This window comes from Nelumbo lutea, chromosome 3 (assembly GCF_056320005.1).
Source record: "Nelumbo lutea isolate HS-2025 chromosome 3, American lotus-T2T, whole genome shotgun sequence".
Lineage (NCBI taxonomy): Eukaryota > Viridiplantae > Streptophyta > Magnoliopsida > Proteales > Nelumbonaceae > Nelumbo > Nelumbo lutea.
The window spans coordinates 35,577,563-35,603,495 of record NC_142686.1 but is presented as its reverse complement, the minus strand read 5'-3'; the positions used below and the strand labels follow the sequence as shown (position 1 = coordinate 35,603,495).

Below are 25,933 nucleotides of genomic sequence, written 5' to 3'. Positions count from 1 at the left end.
AGACTTAAATAGATTCATACTTTTATATAGGGAGAAACAGAAAGTTGTGAGAAATCTCGATCTCGCTTACAATTAATCTATTTGTTTGTTCTCTTAGAAAATTTGAAAAATAAAGGTGGATGTACATGTCATTTTATATCCAATAAGGGCAAAATTGAGATTTTCAGAAAAAACTTAAATTACACATTATATCATTTGTAACAACAGATATGGATAGAGAGTTAACGGATGGGTGGTTTTGTCCACGGGCGTCATCCGGAGGTCCAAGTTCAATTTGAAAAACTAGGAGAGATGTATTGATATTATTTTTCTTCCTTATCCTTTCTGTTTTACTAATCTTTTATTAAGTGCATCCTGCAATCAGAAAACCCCTTAGAGTGAAGAGCAAAGAACAATTTGTGCCAGTGGCATAATTGATCCTTGTAAAAAATCTACAAAATGTACCCTAAAACGTCCTGTAGCACTGGATTATACATCCAAGATGTAAATGTGAAACCAAGTAAGCCAAATGAATGCGCAGCGAAAGGACCATAGAACAGTAAAAAAGTATTTAATCTCAACGCAATATCTAGACCTAAATCTGTACCAGGAAAATGATCTCCCAAATGTTAGGATGGAAAAGGAGAGTCAAGCTTCCATCGTGAAGTACAAAAACAGTTGGTTGGGCATGTCAATGCTCTCTGTACTCCAGTTCCCGCTGAGATTTTATAGATCCGCATGTCTCGTTGGCTTTCACTACAACGGGCACTAATCAAAATTCCCTTTCAAAGGTGAAGATCTGAAAAAACAAGAATACTGTTCTGGTCCGTCACCTTCTGGTGTAATAAATTGATGTTCAACCACCCACCCCAAGTTCAACCTGTTCTATTAATTGCCAGGGTGAAATATATGAGTATGAGCGTCCCCATGCTCGACCTGGAATAAACAAAAAATCATAAAACCGTAAGCCAATAAATAGGGTAACACAGAGATTAGTCCCGTTCATTTAACAACTACTACTATTTTATTAAGGGTAAAAGACTTGAGCATACCCTGAGTTTTGTTTTTCTAAATTGACTTAAACGTACCCTGAGTTTTTCAAATAGACTTAGGCATATCTCCATAAGCCAAACAACTCATAATTTTTAAATTCCTAGAAGAAAGTTGGGTCATTTTTAGAGTAAAATAGAGGGAAGGTACAGAATAAACACTAAAGCTTGCAAATATAAAGGAAACATACTAAAAGGTTGGCGGAATGCTCTCAAAGTTCTTATACCTTGAAAAAGGTTGGTGGAAAACCAACCTTTAACTAGTTGGACACGTGGAGGAAGAGTAACCGCCATTGAAAGCTACATCAACTGTTGACACGGGGGAGAGAGAGAGACCACCACTCGCATGAGTTTGAAAATTTCAGAGTAGATTTTGAAATTTTGAAAAAAAAAATGAAGCCGCAAGGTATCTTTAAATCTTTCTGAAAAATTCAGGGTACATTTAAGCCAATTTAAGAATACCAATGGTATATTTAATTCTTTTACCCTTTTATTAATTAGTGGACAATGGTTTGGTAGATCACTAGCTAACTTACTAATAAACCTTCGCAAGGTAGTTTTCTCTTTTTTTTTTTTTTGGATTAAAGTTCACAAGATAGTTCAACTTAAGCAATATGCCCCCTTATATTTACAGGTCCAATGAAGGAAATCAACACTCAAGATATTGGCATCAAGTGTCCATCCCAATGTTTTAAAAAACGACCTGCAACTGGAACCTCTTTGGCCACCGGTCTCCGGGTCAGCGGTTCGACCATCCAGTCCGAATGGATCAGCCTATGATGTTTTAAAAAATAATTAAATAAAATTTGGCCCGAAAACCATTGTCCGGGTCAAACGGATTGACAATTCAACCGCTGGGGTCAGCAAGTTGCTGACCAATTCAATGGTTTTTGGGGAAAAAAAGCAGTTCAGTGGTGAAACAGAACTGATACCGAGTCCCTGACCAGTTTCCGGGCTGAATAGTCCAACCGTTTGGGTCAACGACAGTTTGAAAACCTTGGTCCATCCTATATTTTCTTTTATTAACATTGGACTAGTACAGAGCAAAAGAGAAATAATAAAAAATGCTGTCCAACCAAGTCAAGTCTGAGATGATAAGAACGAGCTGCAATGGTAAATGCTGTCCAATAAATCATGTGCAGTTAGGGCTGGCAACAGTGCAGTGAACAAGTACACAACTTGACCCGAATGAGCTGCAATGATAAGTTGTGAAGGTATGTCCAATCCTAGTAGGTTGGATAGTGGTCAGTTACGAGTCATTTTCATATTGGATTGGGTTCACCCCAGTATACATATCCTCATAGTTGTCGAGGCGACACCCAGGCAAATAAGAGGCGTTCTTGGAGGGTCGCCTCACCCAAACGCCTAAATATTTTTATGTAAGACACCACATATTGTTTTATATTTTCATTGATCAAATAAAATAGTTTATATTCTTATTTTATGCTATTAATAGTAGTACAATAGATATTATTAGATTAAATTATTCGTATTGTGGGTTTATAGTATTAATACTCTTATTCTTATGCTACTTTCTTTTTGTTATTTCTTATTTGTTTGGATTCATTTGAGACACAAGTCAGTGACATAGAGGGTTCAAGACTATGTCACTGAGTAGTATGTCAATTGGTTTAGGCATATGCAAAACAAGGGCTTTGAGGGCATATGCCTAATCACTTGAAGATTTTATCCAATTGACACACAAGGACAATCAATAGGACTTCTTCTTCCTAGGACCAAAAGAAGGGCTCAACCCGTATGTTTTGTATGTTTCTTTCCTTTCGTATCTACTCAGATATGTTGACTTTCTATCTATTGATATGGGGTTTATACTTATTTCATGAGAATTATGGTGATTATTAGTTAAAGATCACTACTTATTACTATGAAACCTAGGGATCTACCCTAGGATATATATATATATTATAAGACCCTAGAATTTATATTTTTAATTTTAAATAACCCAACGCCTAGGTGACTAGGTGACTAGGTGCTCTCCTATTGCCTAGCTTCGCCTTGGCACCTTGAAAACTCTGCATATGCCTAAACCAAGATGATTGGTTATCACTTTGAGGTATGCCAACACAACCATGTAGACATTGCAGCCCTGCTATAGCACTGCCACACTATTTGTGGGCAGCAATGGGGTCAGATATATCGACTTTCCCATAGACACTACATGGCTATAGTTGTGGTTCACCATTTGCAAGGTTTAAAATGTCGACGTCGATGGAAATGTCGCTTACAAAAATATAGGACATATGTCGGAAATGTCGGAAATGTCGAGGGGAAATATTGTAAAAATTAGAGACATTGTGGAAATATGTGGAAATATGCAATGATATTTTGTACAATGATAAAAGAAGCATTAATACATATTTCTAGACTATTATCTTATTCCCAACCATTATATAAAGTTAAGAAACTAAGATCAATAACAAATTAGTAAATGACGATTTACTGATTTATTATGCATTTTGATGTTTTTACAAGTTTATCTGATATTTTCTTTTCTTATTTTTAATTCTGATTTATTATAAATTCTAACATATTTATTTCACACTAGTAAATAGAAATACATTTATTCTGATTTTTTAAATATTAAAGTTATAATACATTATGTTTTATCATAAATTTAGTAAACTGTTTCTCCTTTTTGTAGTATTAAGATTATGATAAATTCTGATTTCTTATAAAACTTAATGAATTTATTTATTATGATTATTAATACTAAACTTATAATAAATTATGATTTAGTATAAAATTTAATAAACTTATTCTGATTTTTTATACTAAATGTAGAATATGATTTATTATAAAATTTAATATCAATTTTCTGATTTTAATCAATATTTTAAAAAATACTAACTAGTTAATATTTTATTACTTGAAAAATATTTTATGTTTTATATTATAAAGTAATTAATTTATTCTTTTGTTTTTATATTTTGTTAATTCTTTCTTATAAATATTTTATTTGAAATATTAAATAGAAATTATTAATGGAATAATTTATATTCTGTATTATATTAATATAATATACTAATATATTATATTATTAATGTACATTAGTCGACATTTTGTCGACATTATCGACATCATGTCGACATAATAGGAAAAACCGTCTTTTTTTTGGTTATTTGGGCCGATTTGGTCGACATTTCCAAAATATAGGAAATGTCAACCGAAATAATGTAATTTTTATATTACCATCCATTTTCATGTCGGAGCCTCGACATCGACATATGTCGGGCAACATTAGCGACATTTCGCGACATTTGAAACCATGCACCATCTTAGTAAAAAACTAAAACATGAATAGAACGACATCAAATAAATTTAACAAGAGACAAGGAGTAATACTTACATTGTTGCAAAGATGAGAAGTACCTTCCTTGGGTTGATGGCAGTAAGATGATTGAATCGCTTACACCGTCCATCACTAGTGTCAATGAGACTGGAGCCACTAAGGGTCATTGTAACTGGAGCCATAGCTTTGTTGGTGACTAATGGTTGCTTTAATGACTCCAACTGTGAATTCACTGCACAGGTACATAGAATGAATACATTATCATGATTTCTTTCTGGATTTCAGTATGCTTTAATCTCGATAACCATGCAATATCACTATATCAGTGCCAAAATAAGGAACACATGCAGTGCAAAGGATGTTAGAACCAACAAAATGATGAATCCAAAGCATCTTGTGTGTATTAAAAATACAGGTCAGATGAAGATCTTAAATTAAAGATTCAAAATTTCATATTTTCACAAGTTTTAGTTTTAAATTAAAAATAATTTAAGGAAAAAAATAAATATGCAGAAAAAAATTGAATAGAAAAGAGAAGAGAAGAGAAGATAGGAAGAATGAAATCAAAATTGGAAGAGAGAATCATATGGTCTCAGCCTTTTCACAAATTATTTATGTGTTAATATAAGAGGACAAGAATAACTGGTCCTGTGAGACAAATATTCAACACGCTACCTCAAGCTGAGCATAGATCTTAAACATGTTAATGCCCAACTGGCCAAGATTATGTTCTTAGACTTTACTATTCCCTTGGTTAGAAAATTTGTCAACTGTAGCTCTGACTGGACAAAGGAAAACAAACTTCACTACCAACAACCCTTGGATAAAAAATCTGTGAACTTTATTCTTAGTTCTGTCATACTGGACAGAGTCATAGGTTATATTTATTGCAGCTTATTGTCATAATATAACACCAGGGGTGTTTCAAAATTACAGAGGGGAGATAAACTTTCTTAACTCCCCCCAACAAAGGCAAAAGCCCTCAAAATGAAAAAACCAAAATTACAACTGAGCCCAGAATAAAGATTCCCTAGTCACCGTTTGCTTTGCTAACCCATCTGCAAACGAATTAACAGATCTCATCACCCAGCTGTACTTTATTTCCATGTCCTTAGCCAACCACCTGATTTTTTTTCCATTCATTGGTGTAGTTCCATAACCCAGCCTTGTCTTCTCTCAATCACCCTACTACCACCTCCAAGTCCCCTTCAATTACAAGCCTCCTAATATTCATTTTCTTGGCCCTTTGAACACCTTCCAGAGCCACAAATATCTCATCCCTGAGAGAGTCACCTGCTCCAATTGGGCCTGAGAACATGGCTGGAACGATTCCATTCTCATCCCTAAATACACCCCCAATGCCTGAATGCCCAGGGTTCCCTCTACTGCTGCTATCGAAGTTCAACTTTACAAAACCAGTGGGGGGAGGGATCCAAGACTGACAAATAGTCATTTTCACCTGGGCAGAACTAGCAATCTCTTTCTACTTAGCAAATCGTCCACTATAAAATCTGTAAATAACTCCGGGGACTTCAGCCAATGTACCACCCTTAAGTGAATCAATTTGATCAGACTTTCACAGTTACTCTCTTTCTCAGAGAAAATTCTTGAATTCCTTTCTTCCCACAATGTCTAGCATACAACAGCTCTTAGGCACCGCCACATGGTCCTACCCCTCTTCAGATGCCACCTGAAAAAAGAAGAGAAAAGACTTTGCACATTCCCAAAAAGAGAAAAAGCCCATTCCCAAATAGCTTTGTCAAGCTGGCAAGAAACCAACAGGTGATAACCAGTTCCCCCATCAGCTTTACATAGAATACACCTATGAGGAGATAAACACATCTTGGGTCTGTTTCTTTGAAGCAGATCACTAGTGTTGATTCTTTCCAGGAAAGTTTTCCCAACAAAAACTCCTAACCCTAGGAGGAATTGGCTTACAACAAATCTCTTTAACAGGGAAGGATAAACCGATAGAGCTGGAAGGCTGAGTTAAGACTTCAAAGAAAGAGGCACAAGAGAAATAGCCCAAGGGGGTGGGGTCCAAATTCTGGAGTCTTCCTTTGTGGAGTCCAAGAAAACATTTTCAAGAATAGCCAGGAGAGACAGGGTGTTGTCCAGATCTATATCTCTAACAACCCTTCTCAGACCCAAATTCCAACCAAACCTAGTGTTTGAAGATGAAGGGACAATAAAGGAAGAGATAGGTTCATTTTTCAACTCAGAGAGAGCAAAGAGGGATGGAAATTGATCCTTTAAAGCAGAATTCCCCACCCAAGTTTGTTCCCAAATTTTTATGAGGTTGCCTGAGTTTAATTTATACCTGACGAGGGGGGAGAAAACTAGTAATAAGTCATGGATTGCTTTCCAAGGTGGGGCACATGTAGTCCTTGCCAAGATTCCAAGATCCCATCCATTGTCCTCCAACTCGTAGATGCTAGCCCACAACTTCTCCTTCTCAAGGGGGAACCTCCATAACCATTTCCCTAATAAAGCCATATTCCTCTTCCTAATGTTCCCGAGCCCCAACCCTCCTGACTTCTTATCCCTAATCACCATCTCCCACCCCACTCTATGGTTCTTCTTCTCTTCACCTGGTTCCCACAAGAGGTCTCTCAACAACTTTTCCAATCTATTAGACACCTCTGTTGGAATCTTGAACACTGATAAGAAGTAGATGGGTAGGTTGGCTAAGGTTGCCCTAATTAGTGTGGTCCCCCCACCAAGAGACAGGTAATTCTTTTTCCAAGAGGCAAGTCTCTTCTCAAATCTTTCCACCACCGGATTCCAGAACCTTCCTTTCTTGGGGTTGTCTCCCAAGGGTAGACCTAGATAACTCAAGGGCCAACTTGAAACTGCACATCCCAATAGCTCCACACTCCCTGACCTCCCATTCCTCTAAATTCACTCCCACTACACAATTCTCAAATTCACTTTAAGGTTGGACATCTGTTCAAAGAGTTGTATTACCCTCTTCAAATTTCTAATCCAATTCAAGTTTTTTTTTTTTGATAGATCTAATCCAATTCAAGTTCCTACCTTCACAGAAAAGAATTGTGTCATCTGCAAATTGTAAGTGGGTAAGTGGGATCTCTTCCCTTCCTAACCTCCACCCTCTTAGTAAATCCCTTGAATCTGCTCTATGAATCAATCTACCCAGAACATCTACAATCAGGCTGAACAAGAAAGGAGAGAGTGGATCTCCTTGTCTTATTCCCCTAATAGCTAAGAAGAAATCCACCACTATCCCATTTACCAATACTGAGTAATGACAATTCATGACACATCCCATTGCCCATTTACACCACCTTCACCCGAACCCAAAGTTAACCATCACTTCCTTCAAAAAGGACCAATCAATCAAATCGTAGGCCTTTTCTAAGTCCAACTTACACACCACCCCTTTTTACTTTTTTAAAGTTCTCCACACTCTTATTGGCAATTAGAATCTGATCAACTATTTGTCTTCCCTTCACAAAAGCTCATTGGTTTGGTGCAATAATATCGGGTAGGACTTGCTTTATCCTTAGAGACAACACCTTTGCAATTAACTTGTACAGACTATTTACCAAGCCGATTGGCCTGAAGTCTTTTAGATGAGAGGCATCTTTCTTCTTTGGGATCAAAGCAATAAAAGTGGAATTCAACCCCGGATTAATTACTCCCCTTCTATGATATTCATCAAACACTAGCACTAGATCCCTTTCCAAGATTTCCCAATAGTCTTGATAAAAGGCCATTGTGAAACCATCCGGACCTGGAGCTTTCTTTCTGTCCATAGAATGTGAAACCATCCGAGCCTAGAGCTTTCATTTTGTCCATAGAAAACACAGCCTCCTTTATTTCCTCCACCTTAAATCTCCTTTCCAACCTTTGCCTATTTTTCGCCCCTAGATCTAGCCAATCCAACCCTTCTAACCACACCCTCCCACTCAAAGGCCTTCTAAAGATGGATTTATAATGATTTATAAAAGCTCCTGCTATCTCATCTTGGTGAGTCAGAATTGACCCCTCCACTTCCAGCCTTGAGATAGAATTCTTATTTCTCCTACCATTTGCTACAGTATGAAAGAATTCAATATTTCTATATCCCTCCTTCAACCATTTAAATCGAGATTTTTGTCTCCAACATACTTCCTTCTTGTGCAAGAAATCCTCCAACTACCTCCTCAAACCCCCTTTGTTCCTTGTCTCCCTCCTCAAATTCTCCCTTTTCCTCTTTGAGATCCAATTCCTCAATCTGATCCTATTGAGACACAAATAAAGGGAATACAAGTGTACAAGAAAAGGCCACGTCAGCCTTTAAATAATGTAACTGACAGCCAACCACTAGAACAAACTAAATAACAAACTAGACAAGTGGAGATGCTGATATAACAGAATTGTAACAAAAGTGTATAAATAAGGAAAGGAAGCCAGAAGAAGAAATATTGATTTTGGGAATACAATCTCTCTCTCTCTCTCTCTCAGGAGGTAGGCTTCCTCAAAAAAGTCCCTGAGTTGGGCAGTTCCTAACAAATCCATCGATGTTTGCTTCCTTTCTTCTAATCTCCCAAACTCCAAACGGTTCCACTCCCTAATCTTTGGTTTCAAGAACTAGAGTTTCCTGTGAAACTTCATGCCTTTCCATTCCACGGAGGGATTACAGTGGTCCCACCATTCTCTGACTTTCTTGGTAAACCCTAGGTGGAGTAGCCACATATTTTCAAATCTGAATGGGGAAGGTCCATCACCCCTCTGTTCCTCCTTAGAAATCACTATACGCCAATGATCTAAAGTGAGCCTAGTCAATGCCCTAGATATTACCCCCCCCCCCAGTGTTCTTCCCAGTCTGTTGAGAATAAAAACCTGCCCAACTTAGAGTAAATCAGGTTCGATTGAAGATTGGACCAAGTGTATGTCTTGTGGGCTACTGGGATTTCTTTAAGCTCAAAAGCATCCACAAAGAGATTAAATGTTCTCATGCTTGTTGTCACTCTTTGATTAAGGTTATTAGTTTCCTCTATGAATCTAACCACATTAAAATCTTCGCCCAAACACCAAGGCCCTTCCTAAAGTCCCCTAACATCTCCTAGTTCCTCCCACAACTCCTTCCTTTCTCTGTAACCATTTGGTCCTAACTACTTGCTCTTTCATGACATAAGATTTTCCGTCAACCAAGATATAATAACCAAGTGTAGACCTCTTGTCATCAAAAGAACCAGCCTAACTTGATTTCAAAGTCCCTTGTCAAATATGAAAGAATATTTTCAGCTGCCTCAGTGGGAAACCCATGGCATGTGCATACACATACATATATAGTGTTCGAAAAGCACTGGGCACAAGTAAAGTGCAAAAGGTTTTTTTTTTTTTTTTGCCCCAAGGCACAAGGCAAGGCAAACACCTTTTTGAAGCAAGGCACAAAAATTAAAAAATAGAAAAAACATCATCATCCAAGCCTTATCCCAACTATATATTAATTAAAAATACAAATTTAAGTTTAAAAGAAACTAAATGTTTTAAAAAGCATATTGCCTCAAATTATACAATTGAAGCATGTTAAATTTTCAATATCTTTGTTTTTTCCCAATTGCATTACTTCAAGTAGTTAATGTGATGTTAAACATTTTGCATTCTCAATTCTACAAGCCACCTCGATCCAAGCCCCTTGAGTGATGTTAAACATTACACATCTTAGTGCATTGATGGGATGGTTAATTCGTTTCTTTTAACCTCAATTGTCAAGGGTTCAAATCTCGCCATTAACATTTATCCCAGATGGGGATGCTACTCTAAATTCTGAAATAGGTTGTTATTTGTAATTGGACAAGGAATTACACCTTAAGAGGTGTGACACCAAGCTACTAATCCTCCTAGAAGCGGATTTTGTTCCCACATCCCACATCAAAGCAAGTGAGGTTAAGAAAAATAGGAAGTACCTTTTGTATTGAAAAGAGGAAGCTAAAGAAGAATGAGGAGCAGCCACCTTTGCATCCCGGCCATTGTCCATGATACCATGTATGCTTTCAATGTCCCTATGCCACAACCTGTTACTTTCTAAGGGAAAATTCCACGACCATTTGCATAGCAAAGCTGTATTTATATGAATCAAGTTCCCAATTCCCAATCCACCTTTTTCTCCTTGGATTTTCTGACCTACTCTCACTTCACCAAATGGTCGTTCCTCTCAACCCGCGATTCTCAAAAGAAGTCTCTCATGTACTTTTCTAATTGCCTAGGCACTTTAACCAGTATGCAAAGAATTGATAGGTAATAAATCAGTAGGTTATCCAAAGTGGATTTGATTAGGGTTATTCTCCCTCCCATTGAAATGTAATTCCTTTACCAAAACAGCTAGCTTCTTAGCAAACCTATCCAGCACTGACCTCCAAAAACTTTCTGCTCTTGGGTTCCCACCTAAATGAAGTCCTAAATATTCTAGTGGCTAGTTTTTAACCTCATAGCTTAGGTGCCCTGTCAACTACAGAATTTCTTCCTCCTCCAAATTCATCCCCACTACACAACTCTTTCCCAAATTTACCCTCAAGCCAGAGGCACACTCAAAGGTGTTAACCAGTTCCTTTAGATTTCTCATGGCTTATTCATTGTTTCCTTCACAAAACACACTAATTTCATCTGCAAATTGGAGGTAGTAACGGCTATCACATTCCTCCCCACCCTCTACCTTCTAATTGTGCTATCCATATCTTCTTTAATAATCATTCTACTTAGAACCTTAGTAATCAGTGTGAACAGGAAGGGAAACAAGGGATCACCCTACCTCAACCCCGTTTTAGTTGGAAAGCAATTTCTACCCGCTTCATTGATCAAGATCGAATAATTCACTGAACTGATACAAACTTTGACCCACCTCCTCCAATTCTTCCTCTCTTCCTTAAATGCCTTAAGAAACTTGAACTAAAGAGACTTACCACAAAGCACAAAAGGTCATGAGATTTAAATGGAGAATGGTCATAGGCCTACTCAATGTCAAGCTCGAAGAATAAAACCTAGCAAGCAATTTCCTCCATATAACCCAATCTTCCAAATTCATCCCTAGCAACTTTTCTTAGCTTCCTATCATTGTTTGACAGTTGGTCTTGTTCTTTCTGATTAAGCTCTCTAATTTCCTCCAATACCTTATCTTTCCTTCTCCAGATACGGCCTAATTCCACTTTGCTCCATTTTTTTATTTTTTTATTCCAAGCACTTCAACTACCTACAAAAAACTTGCAATGGGGTTCCATGAACCTCTGCTGCTCCCCACTACTCTTCTAATTTATCTTCAAAGCTTGGGACTTCACAAAACATGAACTCAAGATTGGAAGGTGTTGGTTTCTGATGTATGGAACCTACCTTTTGTAGAGAACACTGATGTGGGCCCCACAGTTACGGTCCCACTGTGTTCGTAGGGTAGAAGATGTTCTAGTCTGCCTAGGGTTAGCTATTGGTCATTTAGTTGTTTCAATTGTTATTTATTTCAGTCTTTGTTTTACTCTATTTTTTATGTAAAGACTAAGGGCAGATCTGTCCTTTCCATGTAATGAGCATAACCTATAAATATTAATTAAAGTGGCGACGGCAGAACATTAAGCTTCTGCTCCTCCTTTCAACCCTTGTGTTCTACTGCTTCTCCTCCCTCTTTCTCTTCTCTCCTCTTTCTTTCTTCTTATCTTCGATCCTGAGATTCATTAGGGTTCAAGACTGATAACAGTCCTGAACTTCTAGTTGGTATCAGAGCTAAGTTCTCTCATGTGAGTCTAGTCCAGCCGACCACATGAGAACCATCTAAGGCTGGAAGCTGAGAAAACAGAGTTCGTTGACTGGTTCTTGGAGATCTCCAGAGGATTAGCAGTTGTTTGAAGAAGTGTCACAGTTGTAGCAAGTTGGTGATCAGGAAGAATCAGAGAAGGCTAGGGTTTGAGTAACCTTGGTAGGCAGCGAACTGCATTCTACTGTAAGTTTTTACTTTCTGAGAGAAGTAACATCAGAAAAGATAGGTTGGACCTATCCAGTAAGGGTGGCCAAACTACTCTAGGATTTTATGTCTCTATTCTCTAGGGTTTCTCTAGGGTTTTGTCTTATCCCTACGGCAAACCCTAGTATTAGGCCGAAACTTGTGATCTTATTCCTACGGCATACCCTAGAATTCTCCTCAACATTGATCAGTTTTAGGGTTTCATATTAACCCTAATACAAACCTTATCCGTACGGCTCTTAGGACTGATTAAAACCTCGAATTGGCTTCAGCATATCAGATTGCTCTTCAAACTGTGTTTCAGTCTTCTTTTGGGGTTTCGAACACTTTTGAAGGGGTGAAAACAGTTCAGACTGTTGCTGTTGTGTGTGGTTATTGATTTCAGATCAGTCTTATATATATTTCATGCACATCTATCGTGAGTACAGATTGGTTCTCTACTGATTTTGTGACTGTTGTTGGGAGTTCTAGTGCTGGTTTTGACTGTAGTAACCATAATCTTTGATACTTCTGGTTCTTGACTGAAATGGAGTTTAAGAATCAGGCAGAAGGCAGTTTTGGGAACAGCAGTTATGGTGGTGGTTCTGAGACAGGTTTTCATATTACAACCGTTAAGTTTGATGGATCAAACTACTTGAATGGGCCCAATCAGCCATGATGGCTATTGGGGGAAGGGGCAAAGTAGGGTATCTCTTCGGAGATGTAGCAGAACCTTCCAAGGGAGACCCTATGTATACCAAGTGGGTCCAAGAAAACTACTTGGTTATGACATGGCTCTGTAATTCAATGCAGCCCCATATCAGCCGAAATTACTTATGGGCAAAGACAGTCAAGGAGATATGGAATGTGATGAAAGAGACTTACTCCCAACCCCTTAATGTTGCCAGAGCATATGAGTTGAAATGTGAGGTGAATGCCCTTAAACAAGGAGAGAAATCAGTGTCGGTCTATTTCTCTAACTTGCAGTCCCTGTGGCATGAGATTGATCACTTAGAGACTCTTGAGTGGGAGAGTCCCAAAGATGCTCAGATACATAAAAAACACATTGAGACAAACAGAGTGTTTGAGTTTCTGGTAGGACTGAATTCAGAATATGATATTGTGAGGCAGCAGATCTTGACCAGAGATAGTGTGACCCTCTCTCAGGCATACTCCTTAGTGCACAGTGAAGAGACCAGGAGGAAAGTCATGATGCAACCTCAGCCGCTTACACCTGCCTTGGTAGCTGTCAAACCCAAAACAGAGGGTGATTCAGAGAGGGACAGAAAGAAGGAAGATAAAAGGGATGTGGTGTGTGAGCATTGCAAGAAACCTAAACACACAAAAGAAACATGTTGGAAGTTGCATCCACATTTGGTCCCGGCAAAGTTGAGAAATAAAATGAGTAATGCTCATGTGGCTACGACTACTGATTCAACATCCTCATCTGGCACGAGAGGCACACCATTAGAAACCTTAGCTGCAGTTCGGGCAGCTCTAATACAATTGGAGAAGGAAATTGGCAGTTCAGCTCAGTTACCGCAATCATCATCAGCTCCGGCTACATCGGCCTTTGCACACTCAGGTACTCGAGCCTCAGCCTACCATGCCTCCGCTCCAGGTACTACTGAACCGTGTTGGGTAATAGATTCAGGTGCATTTGACCATATGACCAGCTTGCCCTCTTTGTTTACTACTTATCACTTATCTTCTGGTAGGGATAAAGTATCTATAGTTGATGGCTCTCTTGTCCCTATTTCTAGCAAGGGTGACATCAAACTGTCAGATACTATATCCTTGTCCTCTGTCTTGCATGTTCCTAAACTAGATACTAACCTCATTTCCGTCAATAGCATTACCAAACATTTGAACTGCTCAGTAACTTTCTTTCTTGACCGATGTGTTTTTCAGGACATGGAGATGAAGAAGGTGATTGGGATTGGCTGTGAGACGAATGGGATCTATCTGCTCGGGGAGAGTTCTCGTCGGGAAGAGTCAATGGATAAGAAGTTACTTGTTTCTCAAGTTGTGAGTCCGGTTATGTTGTGACATAACTGATTGGGTCATTTATCTTTTCGGTCCTTGAAGAGTCTGTTTCCTACTTTGTTTGAGTCTGTTGAGTCATCTCAGTTGAAGTGTGAAAGTTGTGAGTTGGCTAAACATTGTAGAAACTCTTATTCATTGAGTAATAAAAGGAGTAATAGTTCTTTTAATATTGTGCATACTGATGTTTGGGGGCCATATCACATTCTTTCTATGGGGGGGGGGTACAGGTATTTTTTGCTATTTGTTGATGACCACACCCATTTTTCATGGGTTTATCTTATGCGATCACGAGATGAGGTGCCTGTCCTGACCCAAAACTTCCACCAAATGATCCTAACACAATTTGATGCCAGGATAAAAGTGCTTAGATCTGATAATGCAACGGAATACTTTGCTAAGCCATTGGCATCGTACCTCCTTAATCATGGGGTTATCCACCAGAGCACGTGTCCTCATACTCAGCAGAATGGGGTTGCAGAGAGGAAGAATAGGCACATCTTGGAGGTGGCTATAAGTATTATGTTTACCTCCAACGTCCCTATTCGCTTCTGGGGTGATGCTATCCTTACGGCGGTATATCTTATTAATCGGATTCCTTCTCAGGTTCTTGATATGAAACCTCCTTTTTCCCTTCTATACCCCAATGAGGAGTTGTTCACTATTCCCCTCAAGACATTTGGTTGTACTTGTTTTGTTCAGCTTCTTGGTCCCAATCACTCCAAGTTTCAACCCAAGGCCTCCAAATGCATCTTTCTTGGTTATGCACAAACTCAAAAGGGTTATTGTTGTTATGATCCTGTCTCAGGGAAGAAGTTTGTATCCATGGATGTCACTTTCTTTGAGAAGACACCCTACTATTCTCGGGTCTCTCCTCAGGGGGAGAGTAGTGAGCGTGGAGATTTGGGTCTTTTTCTTCAGGGGGAGGAGGAGTGCAGTGAGGACAGGGTTAATACCTTTGGGGCTGTTCCTTTACCTATTCCAGTTGATGATGAGGGTTGTAGTGATGAGGGTTGTAGTAGCGAGGGTGGTCAAAGGGATCGGGAGTTGAGAGTCTATCACAGGCGATGCAGGCAGATTGATCCTGGTCATCAGCAGTCCCAGCCAGCTACAATCTCTTCTGCGGCTCCAAGTCCAGATATTACAGTCCCAAGGCCCACAGAGACTCCTTCCATTGTTGCTACCTCACCCTCTAGAGATGACCTTGACCTTCCCGTTGCCCTCCGTAAAGGAAAACGGCATTGCACCACATCTATAGCCCACTGCATCTCCCAGTTTTTGTCCTATGATCGCCTATCTCCCTCCTACAGGTCCTATCTCACCTCTGTTGCTGATGTCCCTATTCCGAGAACAGTGCAAGAAGCCCTATTAGTCCCGGAGTGGAGAGGTGCAATGCAAGTTGAAATGGATGCCCTGTTGAAAAATAATACTTGGGAGCTAGTTGACTTACCCAAAGGAAAGAAACCAGTTCGATTCAGGTGGGTATTTACTGTGAAGCATAATGTGGATGGTTCCATTGAGAGGTACAAAGCTCGGCTAGTTGCAAAGGGGTTCACTCAAACTTATGGTATAGATTACTTGGAGACATTTGCCCCGGTAGCCAAATGACCACCATTCGGGTTCTATTATCTCTTGCAGCAAGCTACACTTGGCCTTTGTACCAAATGGATGTTAAGAATGCTTTCTTGAATAAGGACTTGCAGGAAGATGTCTACATGCAGTTGCCTCCTGGATTCTATGATACAGAGGCAGGTAAGAAAGTTTGTCGGCTCAATAAAGCATTGTATGGTTTGAAGCAATCACCTAGAGCTTGGTTCGACAGATTCAGACTAGCCCTTGGGAAGTTCGGTTATGTACAGGCCCAGTCAGATCATACACTGTTCGTCAAGAGGGTGGAGTCGTCACTGACACTACTTGCAGTTTATGTTGATGATATTGTGGTCACAGGAAACGACAACCATGAGATTGAGTCCCTCAAACAGCTCCTTCATCAAGAGTTTGGGGTGAAAGATCTGGGTACACTACGGTATTTTTGGGTATTGAGGTTGCTAGATCTAAGTAGGGGATCTTTGTCTCTCAGAGGAAATATGTTTAGATCTCTTGGCTGAAACTGGAAAGCTAGGTGTCAAACCTGCAGACACACCCATTGAACAGAACCACAGGATTAATGCAGAGAGTGGGGAGCTGCTTGAAGACAAAGTTATGTTCCAGCGGTTAGTGGGAAAGCTCCTATATCTATGCCTTACCCGACTAGACATTAGTTATGTCGTTAGTGTTATCAGTCAGTACATGCATTCTCCTAGAACCACGCACCTTCTAGCAGCAGAAAGAATACTAGCATACTTGAAGAGATGCCCAGGTAGAGGTATACTGTTCAAGAACAATGACCACATGAAGGTGGAAGTCTATATGGATGCCGATTGGGCTGGGAGTGTTGATGACAGAAGGTCTACCTCTGGATATTGTGCTATTGTGGGAGGTAACCTGGTTTCTTGGCGGAGTAAGAAACAAAGTGTTGTCTCTCGATCCAGTGCTGAAGCTGAGTACAGGTCAATGGCTAATGGAGTGGCTGAAATTCTTTGGCTGAGATCACTACTTGAGGAGTTGGGTGTTGAGTATGAGAAGCCCCCGATGTTGTATTGTGATAATCAAGCGGCTATTAATATAGCACACAACCCAGTGCAGCATGACAGGACTAAACATATTGAAGTTGATCGACACTTTGTACGAGAGAGGGTCTCATCACAAGAAGTATGTCTCCCATACATCACCTCCAATATGCAACTAGCAGATATCCTCACTAAAGTTGTATCACGGAAGAAGCTAGAGGCAGATCTATCCAAGTTGGGAATGATAAACATTTATTCCCAACTTGAGGAGTGTAGAAAACACTGATGTGGGCCCCACAACTACGATCCCACTATGTTCGTAGGGTAGAAGATGTTCTAGTCTGCCTAGGGTTAGCTATTAGTCATTTAGTTGTTTCAGTTGTTATTTATTTCAGTCTTTGTTTTACTCTATTTGTTATGTAAAGACTAAGGGCAGATCTGTCCTTTCCATGTAATGAGCATAACCTATAAATATTAATTAAAGTAGCAGCGGCAGAACATTAAGCTTCTACTCCTTTCAACCCTTGTGTTCTACTGCTTCTCCTCCCTCTTTCTCTTCTCTCCTCTTTCTTTCTTCTTATATTCGATCCTGAGATTCATTAGGGTTCAAGACTGATAACAGTCCTGAACTTCTAGTCCTTTAAAACAATCAGTCTATCATCAGAAGCTAGGTGTTGTGTAGCTTCCTAAATCACATCCATTAACAACTCATCAATTTTTGTTGGTTAACAAAGGATTCAAAAGTTTGCATTGCAGGTGTTCCTTTGCTCCTCCTCTCTTCTCACCTTTGGTGAATAAAACAACATTAAATAATCATTGATGCTTCTACTTTTCATATCAACTCTCCTGCCCTTGGAAACGAACATAGCTTCCCCTTTCACATCAACTCTCCCTCCCTTCTTTATCCCTTTCTCAATCTTTTCATTTCCTCCGTATCTCCAAGCCACGACGGTTGCTGCTCTCATCTGTTTGCCATCGCCATTAACTCATCTCTTCTTTAATGAGTTAATGGTGAAGATTGGGGCCAGGTAATTACATTATTGTTTATTTCCTAACAATTTGTTTTCTGCCTCTAAAAAATTGGGGCATAGAAAAACTGGTTAATGTATTTTTACATCTAATTCCACATGTATAGTTTGTTATTATGAAACAAGGATTAAATTAAAATTTGACTACTACATTACAAATGACACAAAGTTCTTTACCTTTCACAAGAAGCTTCTTTGATGTTTCATCTAGTTCTTCCTCCTCAGCACAAGACCTTCTCTCCATCCGATAAGAACCTTTCCTAGAGAGTGCTCTCTGCAGAAAAAAATGGAAGAGTAAAGGGAAAACAATAGTTACAAATAACACACCTTAGGTGTTAATAGGTACATAGTACTTACCATCATTTTTGGGCTCCCTGAGCCCTTATCTGTCGATTGTGCCAGACTTTCAATATCCAATACCACATTGGCAGTTTTTTCCATGGTCATATTCTAGTTCTAATAACAAAAAGAAGTGTATTGGTAAGGATGGTCTGAAAACCATTTTTCGTTTTACAAAGTAGAAACATTTATGTTTTTTTTATATCTAATAGACAATTTTATTAAACCAATCAAAAAACAGCTTTTTATATGCAAAGATAAATTACAAAGAAGCCCAGAACTACTAAACTCTAATAATCTCCTGGTTAGCAAGGGTATCAGTCAGTCCATTTGCTGATCTTCTAACCCATCTGTAACTGACCTCAAATTCATTTGGTAGGTGCCTCAATTCTAACATAGTTAGTTTGTGACTACACACACCTAAGCTATCCATTTGCATCCAATTTACAACTAACAAGGAATCACCTTCAACCTTAAGATTTTCTGAAGCCTAGCTGTTTTGTAATCCTTAATCCTTGCTGAAGAGCAAGTATTTCTGGCCCTCAAAGAGTCTCCATGACCCCTGAGCACAAGGCCACCAATCTGCTTTCATAGTTTATAAATGCTCCACTCATAAATGATTACATTGTTTTCTGCGCCATCATTCATAAATTTTATAAATTTCTGATTGATTTGTTTTAGTTTTTAAGTTCTTTCAGCCTCCAAAAGGCTAGTTCTTTACTGATTTGAGACAATGTACACCTCATTGGATAACTTGTCTATAATAATTTCACTTGGAAAATAAGGTCCAACAGCTTTTAAAACATACATATAATTTAAAAATGCTATAACCCTAGGCATAATGCACATTAAGGTTGGCTGGATCAAAATTTAAGATTCCATGGGCACCTCATGAAACATGGATGTGGAACTGCTGGGATAAATACAATATTAAAATCTTTGTTTAATTCACTTTCTTACTATCAAGACTTCTGCGGAGGCACCTTTTATGAACCATATCCACCGCCTACCAAATGTAATGTATAGAATATTCCATCAAAGTCTTACAACCAAGTTAATTGGAAATTTTTGGACTATACATTAAGAATGATGAACTTTGGATCAAAATGGAGGAATTGGATTAAGTGTGCAGTTACAGCTCTGTCTTTTTCAGTTTTGGTGAATGATACTATGGAAATTTTACAAGGACCTTAGTGGTTGAAAGAGCTTCCTCAGCTGGTCTCATTAAAGGTTTCAAAGTTGGGGAGGTGAGGTGGTGAAGTAGAAGTGGCTCTTCTTCAATTTGTAATGTGGCACAAGGGCAATCAGGAAAGATCAAAGAAATACTTAGATGGTTTGAAGTGGTGACTGGTCTTCACAAAAACATCACAAAAGTGAGATTATGACACGCTACCAATAAATTACACAAGCTACCAACAAAGTATTTGGGAATTCCTTTGACAGCCAAATGTATTTCTAAATCGAGTTGGGAACCTATTGCAGAGATATTGAACAAGAAGCTGGCCTCTTGGAAAACAAAATATCCATCGAAGGGAAGCAAATTTGCATTAATCAAAAGTCTATTATCATCATTGCCATCATACTACTTATTATTGTTCCACATTCCATCTAAAATGACAGCTCTTTTGGAGAATGCAGGACATTTTGTTGAAGGATTGGAAGGAAGAACCATATTAGACTTAGATAGTTCCCAAAGAAAATTGCCTTGAGAAATGCTATGAGACCTGAAGCAGTATCTTGGGGTATGTAGAAGGAAAGAAACTGCAGGATTTTTGAAGGCAAAGTGATGCCTATAGAAAGTGCAATTTGAAAAGTGGTCACAACTATCCATTTCTGGCCTGCTGCTCAGTACCACTTCAAACGGTTACCTCACAATGCTTAGTTCAATTCTAAGTTTTGTTTTCCTTTAACTTACAAACATGTAAGTTAGCTTGTCTTTTGACTATTGTCATACAAATATGTACTGTACTGTACCTCATTGTACATGACTAGTACATGTTAAATTACTTTGGAACAAAATATAATACATTACCATTACCCATTACCGAATGTTGGTCCCAACTATTTGGGGTCTTGGGAGAGATAGACTGGGTACAGTCCTAACCTTTGGAATTTTTGCACATGAAGTGGCCATGCTCAGACTCAAACACATGTTCTAACGCTTTACCATTTCAGAAATAAAAGGAATATATGAAAACCATATGTATCCATTTAGAAATAATACAAATAAAATTAACAATACTACTTGAAAAGGATTAGATATTCCTAGACTAGCTATTGAACAAGATAAAAGGTTTTTTAACCCATTTAAACCTTCAAAAGGAGTAGAGTCTAACTTTGTAACTGATGAATTATGGTTAGAATTAAAGCATACTTTTCACTGGCATAGAAGATCCAAACTTGGAAGATTCAATCTTAGACAGAAGCCAAAAATCTTGCTAATATAACGAAAAATAGCTAGAATATGTCAGTAAATTGGAAAGCATTATATGAATTGACTAGTCAAACTAAGACCAAACTATTAAAAATAATAGTTGTCCAATTACTGAAGTCCAGCAGGAGAACCATATGAGACTTAGATAATTCCCAAAATGATAAACCTCAAGGATTTAAAAATCATAAAATAATTGTTTTTAGAAGACTTTGCAAACAATAATCATAAAACAATTTCTAGTACAGAAATAACTACCTCATGAAATATCCTGTACATTAAGAGAAATTTTTCTATGCCACAGGAATACTATCTCTGCAGGAATAGTTTATTAAGGAAATAATCTGTATAGAAATAACTACCCCAAGATTTGCTAAAGATTACATGGGTCTGACAAAAATGATTTTAGTGAAAACGGGAAAATTATTAAAATCCATATTCTTCAAGAACATAGAGATGTATGTTTTAAGGTATTCATACAGATCAAGCATGGTGAGATGATAAAACTTCTAGTTTTAATTCTTGAAATTTATCAAATTCTTTATCTTCTATAGTGAAGCTCTGAAAAGAAGAAAATACTTACAACCTAATAATAGTCAGGCTTGAAATGGCCCAGCATGTTTTCTTCTTTACATTCATTGTTACACACTAAATGCAATATTCACCCACTTATTTCACAGGAAGACTTAATAAAGATATTCAATTCTCCAACTTTCCCTATGGTTTCAGACTTTTAACATTTCACCAAGAAACGGCCCCTGAAAATATTCACTAAATCATATAGTTCAAAATCATTTGAAGATTGCAATGTTTGGTGCAGAGACTCTTTAAGGTTGCTCCCATTAAAAAATGGGTTAATTTACTGAATAAGTAATAGTGGCAAGTTAGAAGGGTCCATTTTTTGTGGGCCTTGAGTGCCCAGACTTGAGCAACACCGGATTTTAGAACATGGAGGAAACTGTGTTTTGTTTATTTAATTGCTTTCTCAAACTTCCATTCCTTATCTAACCAATGATCCTACTAGATCTGTCCCCGGTACCACCATTTGTTGTCAATCCATAACATTTAAGCTGCCTAAACCATGCCTTCGGATTAGTATTACAAAGAGCACATACCCGATATTGAACTTATAAAAAGTTAGGGTGGGACTATGTGCTGAATCATGTGGCAAAATACTCAGTTCAACTCAACCAAACCTAATTCCAACTATATATGGTTTGCTACATGAATCCTGTTCCACCATACTGCATAATTCAGTGTCATGTCCATTGTTAAATTATGGCTCCTTAAATCATTTCTCACTACTCCAACCCATGTCTTTTCTTGTTTGCCCCTAGCTATTATAGACCCTTCAACATGTAACAGATCACTTCTTCTCATTGGTACTGTACAAGTTCTTCCCTACACGTGATGAAACCACTTAGCAACATAACTAGTGTTAATTTTCCACAAAATGGGCCCTTAAAAGTGCATGTTCTCCAAATCAAAATCTAAAGGAATATCCCTCCTCTTAAAACAAATTTGATCATATTTGTAGATGTGCAACCATCTGATATAACAAAATGCATGGACAAACAGAGAAGCATTAATGCCTCTCATTTATTCAATGGACCCATCAAACTGCACAAAAGAATGGTGAAGCTCCATATTCTTCAAGTTCTCTCTCTTCTCTTTTGTGGTACATATGTACCTTCCTAAAAGTCTAGTTACAATGGCTCTGGTCATTAGATAGGTTGAGTTAGGGAAGATAGAAATATTTAAAACTAGGTCCTTCAATGTGTGGGTCTAGGTTCCCAAACCTGCACAAATAACGTATCAATTATCCTATATGTCCAAGTTAAACTCGTCTTTGTCCATGTATAAATGCTTATTTGCTCAATTATATTATACCAAGCACAAAAGAGACCTAAAACAAAAGTGGGAAGTTCACTTACCGGTATCAACACTTCATCTCAAACAGCCAAGAACCTGGCCTCATCCAACAGAAGCTCTCTGAACAATGAACAGGAAAATTCCTGCATCCAAGCCCAAAATAAAAATATCTCTTTTCAATTTCATCCATAAAAAAAAAAAAATACGAAAAGGTATCTCCCTTGTTTAATTTCTTAGGAATGCTAATTTTGCACACCCATCGAGCATCAAGGACCCCACGCCCTCTCTTTCCACCCATGGCAAGTGGTCTAGAGGTGTAAGGGCTACACGAGTCTACATCGTGAAAACATCCTCAACCATCCATCTGTTCTACGAAAAAGCATGATTTTATGTGATAAACATTAACCTAACTTCAAAGTTCAAACCATTACCCAAAAAAAAAAAGTTCAAACACGTGGTATACATGCAACTGGCGGGACCCACAGGTTATCATCAAGTATTTGAATCAGTGGGATCCAGGGGCCACGGTATGGCGGGTCCGGACATCTCTGTCGACATACGAAACATGAAGCCAAGGTGTTTACTGGCTCATGGTATCAGATGTACTTTTGTAGTTTTGTTGGTTTGAAAACTTGAGGGCGTTTGAGTAAATGTCTAAATGGGATTTAACCCATTGATGATTAAAGCGAAGAAAAAAATGAATAAACAAAAATAACAAAACGCATAAAGGAGTAGCTCAGCGTCGGAAAAGCCGGAAAACAGTGGTTTGTCAGCAAACGGGATTCTTCTCTAAGTTACCCACTTACCCATATGCACCAAGATACTAACCAATTTTTCTGCTAAAGAGAGAAAAAATTTAGGAAAAAAAACCTGCAACTTTTGTCCTAAGTTGCTGAATTTTGTATAGAAAACCCATAACTTTAGTTGAGTAATTTATGGAAGAAGAACTCATCTATCAATTGATTATTAAAAAAATAGAATAATCCAACTCTTGAAATAGAGGTTAATAGTGAGTGATTCTATTGAAAACGATGAATGCAGCATTGATTCCTGAAAACCATTAAAGCAAAGTAAATATTTCTAAGATAAGAACCAAATAATAAAATCCCTTGTTTCTGAGGGAAAATTTAAGTTTTAATTCTCTGTACGAACTTCCAGGCTCGGTTAAATGAAAACACTCTTTGAAATTCGACTTTAGGAGGCAAAAGGAGATCCGGAACTAGAAGATCGAAGGCCGATTCGCAGGTTGCAGTATTCTCATCAGACCTCCAAGAATCTCTAAATCTCTGAGAGAGAGAGAGAGAGAGAGAGAGAGAATGCATAAGATTTGCGAGATCCGAAACAATGACCTAGAGAAAGATGGAATTTAGCTGAAGAGCTTGCAAGATCTGTCGAAAGGAAGCAAATTAAAGCAGGTTTCTGCATGAAATTGCAATCAAGCTTTTATCTAGGATCTCTACAGAAGAAAAAAAGGGAGGCAAGTGAGTGTACGGATGGATAGTAAGAGATAACAGAAAGCGACGTCAATTCTAAACAAAAAGCAAAAGAGCAACGTCTCTCTCTCTCTCTCTTATTTTCTGCATCCTTCATTAAAGTAGGTATCAGATACCAAAGCATTCAAATCTCTAACCCAGCGATTCTCAACGAGACTACGAGCTGAAAAGAGCCCAACGACTAAAGTCTCTTCGATACAAGTTAATGTGCTCGAAGAACAAGAAAAACAAAAGGCTTTGAAGGTACCTTCGTTCGAGGAGATTTTTCTGCCTAAGGGAAGAAGAAGCAATTCCAGAGACGACACAATTTTGACCACCGCATGGAGATACTTCTGCATTGAACACAAAAAATCAAAGATCAGGGAGAAGCACTGAAACAACTAAAAATGGATCGAAATGGGAAGAATGTGGAAGAGAATATCGACATTTCTCGCTGACATTTGAAATTTTAGGTACACTTTCGCGACCTGAAGTTGAGAAGGAGCTCCAAATCGTCTGTTGATCTTGGTTTCGTCCGACTTCGGACTTTCGGTTGGTTTCAGGAACAGAAATACGAAATGGGAATGACAGAAGCAGAGAGTGAGCAGTCAGCAGTCTTTCCCTCTGTTTCCCGCATCAGTCGTCTCTCTTTCCTTCTCATCGCTTTTGCCGTTTTGCGCTTTAATATGTCAATGGCCCATGATAAAGGCTTGAAATATCGAAATTGCCACTGGCGAAAGTGAGCTGTGTTGCTGCTTCGGAGGACGGAAGGAGACAATGCAGCAGCAGCACCGTTCGCTCTTCGCTGGCGAATCAAGAAAAGAATATATTTTTTATTAATTTATATTGGAAATACATATCGTACTGCCGTGGAAATGGACTCACTTGTGTTGGTTTGTACAGGTCCCCCACCTTTTCCCGTTCCTCCTTTCCCCTACTGTTTCTTTCAAACCAAACACAGCCAGACGTAAGTGAAAAATAAAGAAAACTATTTTCTGAAAACATAAAAATGCAAATTACCCAATTACCCACCCACCCCACACACCAAAAAGTGATATGTTAAAACTCAAAAAGTAAAAGTTGTGTGATCACCCAAAGAAAAAAGGTAAAGATGGGTGGGTACTGGGTACAGCACTTTTTTAAAGACCGATCCGGAGGTTCAACCGTCTCCCCGGGTCGTGGGTCAGCGGTTTAACCGTTTAGGTTAAATGGGTCAGTTAATAACACAACATATTTTTTATTTTTATTTTTATTTTTATTTCAATTTTTTGTATTAAAAATTAAAATTTAAGATGAAAAAAAGCATTTTCTTATGAATTTTAAATGGGCGGTGGTAGAGGCGATGGTGGCGACGTTGGTGGTTATTTTTCTGCCCAACGCCGCCACCTCTGCCTCCGACAATGTTGCCGAAGGTGGGCGGAGACAGAGGTGGTGGCAGCACTGGTGGGCGGAGAAATAACCACCAGCATTGCCTCCGCCCACCTCTGGCAACTAGACCTGTTCATGGGCCAGGCCGGGCCGGGCTCGAGCTGGGCTTTTACTCTTTATTAACAAAAAAATGTTAGGCCCAAGCCCGGCCCGACCAACGGGCCTATAACTTGGGCCCAAGCCCGGCTCTGATAAAAAGCCCGAAGCCCGAAGCTCGTTCTAATAAAAGAAATTTGAATTTTTCCCTATTCAAATAAACATTATCTATTTTAATTCAGATGTTTTTTCCCTTATTTAAATGAACAATGGGCCTACAAGTGAATCAACAACCTTCTTAAATCAAAAAAATTATTCAAATGGACATCACATAGGATTTTTACTTAGGTTTAACTATAAGTTGGGTCATGTCGGGCTCAGGCCGGGCTATTTTGGCAAAGCCT

General features: G+C 38.5%; 1 protein-coding gene across 2 annotated transcripts; it reads right to left on the bottom strand.

Annotated features, from left to right (window-relative positions):
• Window positions 1–378: 378 nt before the first annotated feature.
• LOC148864214 (uncharacterized) lies at window positions 379–24,880 on the bottom strand. 2 transcript variants are annotated; one of them, XM_088974792.1, is made up of 7 exons: window positions 24,554–24,880; window positions 24,334–24,418; window positions 22,656–22,736; window positions 18,309–18,407; window positions 18,129–18,225; window positions 4,396–4,570; window positions 379–915 (listed from the first exon to the last, which is right to left on the bottom strand). In XM_088974792.1, exons 4-7 carry the CDS (start codon window positions 18,396–18,398, stop codon window positions 855–857), a joined length of 423 nt encoding a protein of 140 aa, XP_088830918.1. In that variant the 5' UTR covers window positions 18,399–18,407; window positions 22,656–22,736; window positions 24,334–24,418; window positions 24,554–24,880; the 3' UTR covers window positions 379–854. The 2 variants fall into 2 exon arrangements, with proteins under 2 accessions (XP_088830918.1, XP_088830917.1); XM_088974791.1 differs by having other exon boundaries at window positions 24,525–24,852.
• Window positions 24,881–25,933: the final 1,053 nt, after the last annotated feature.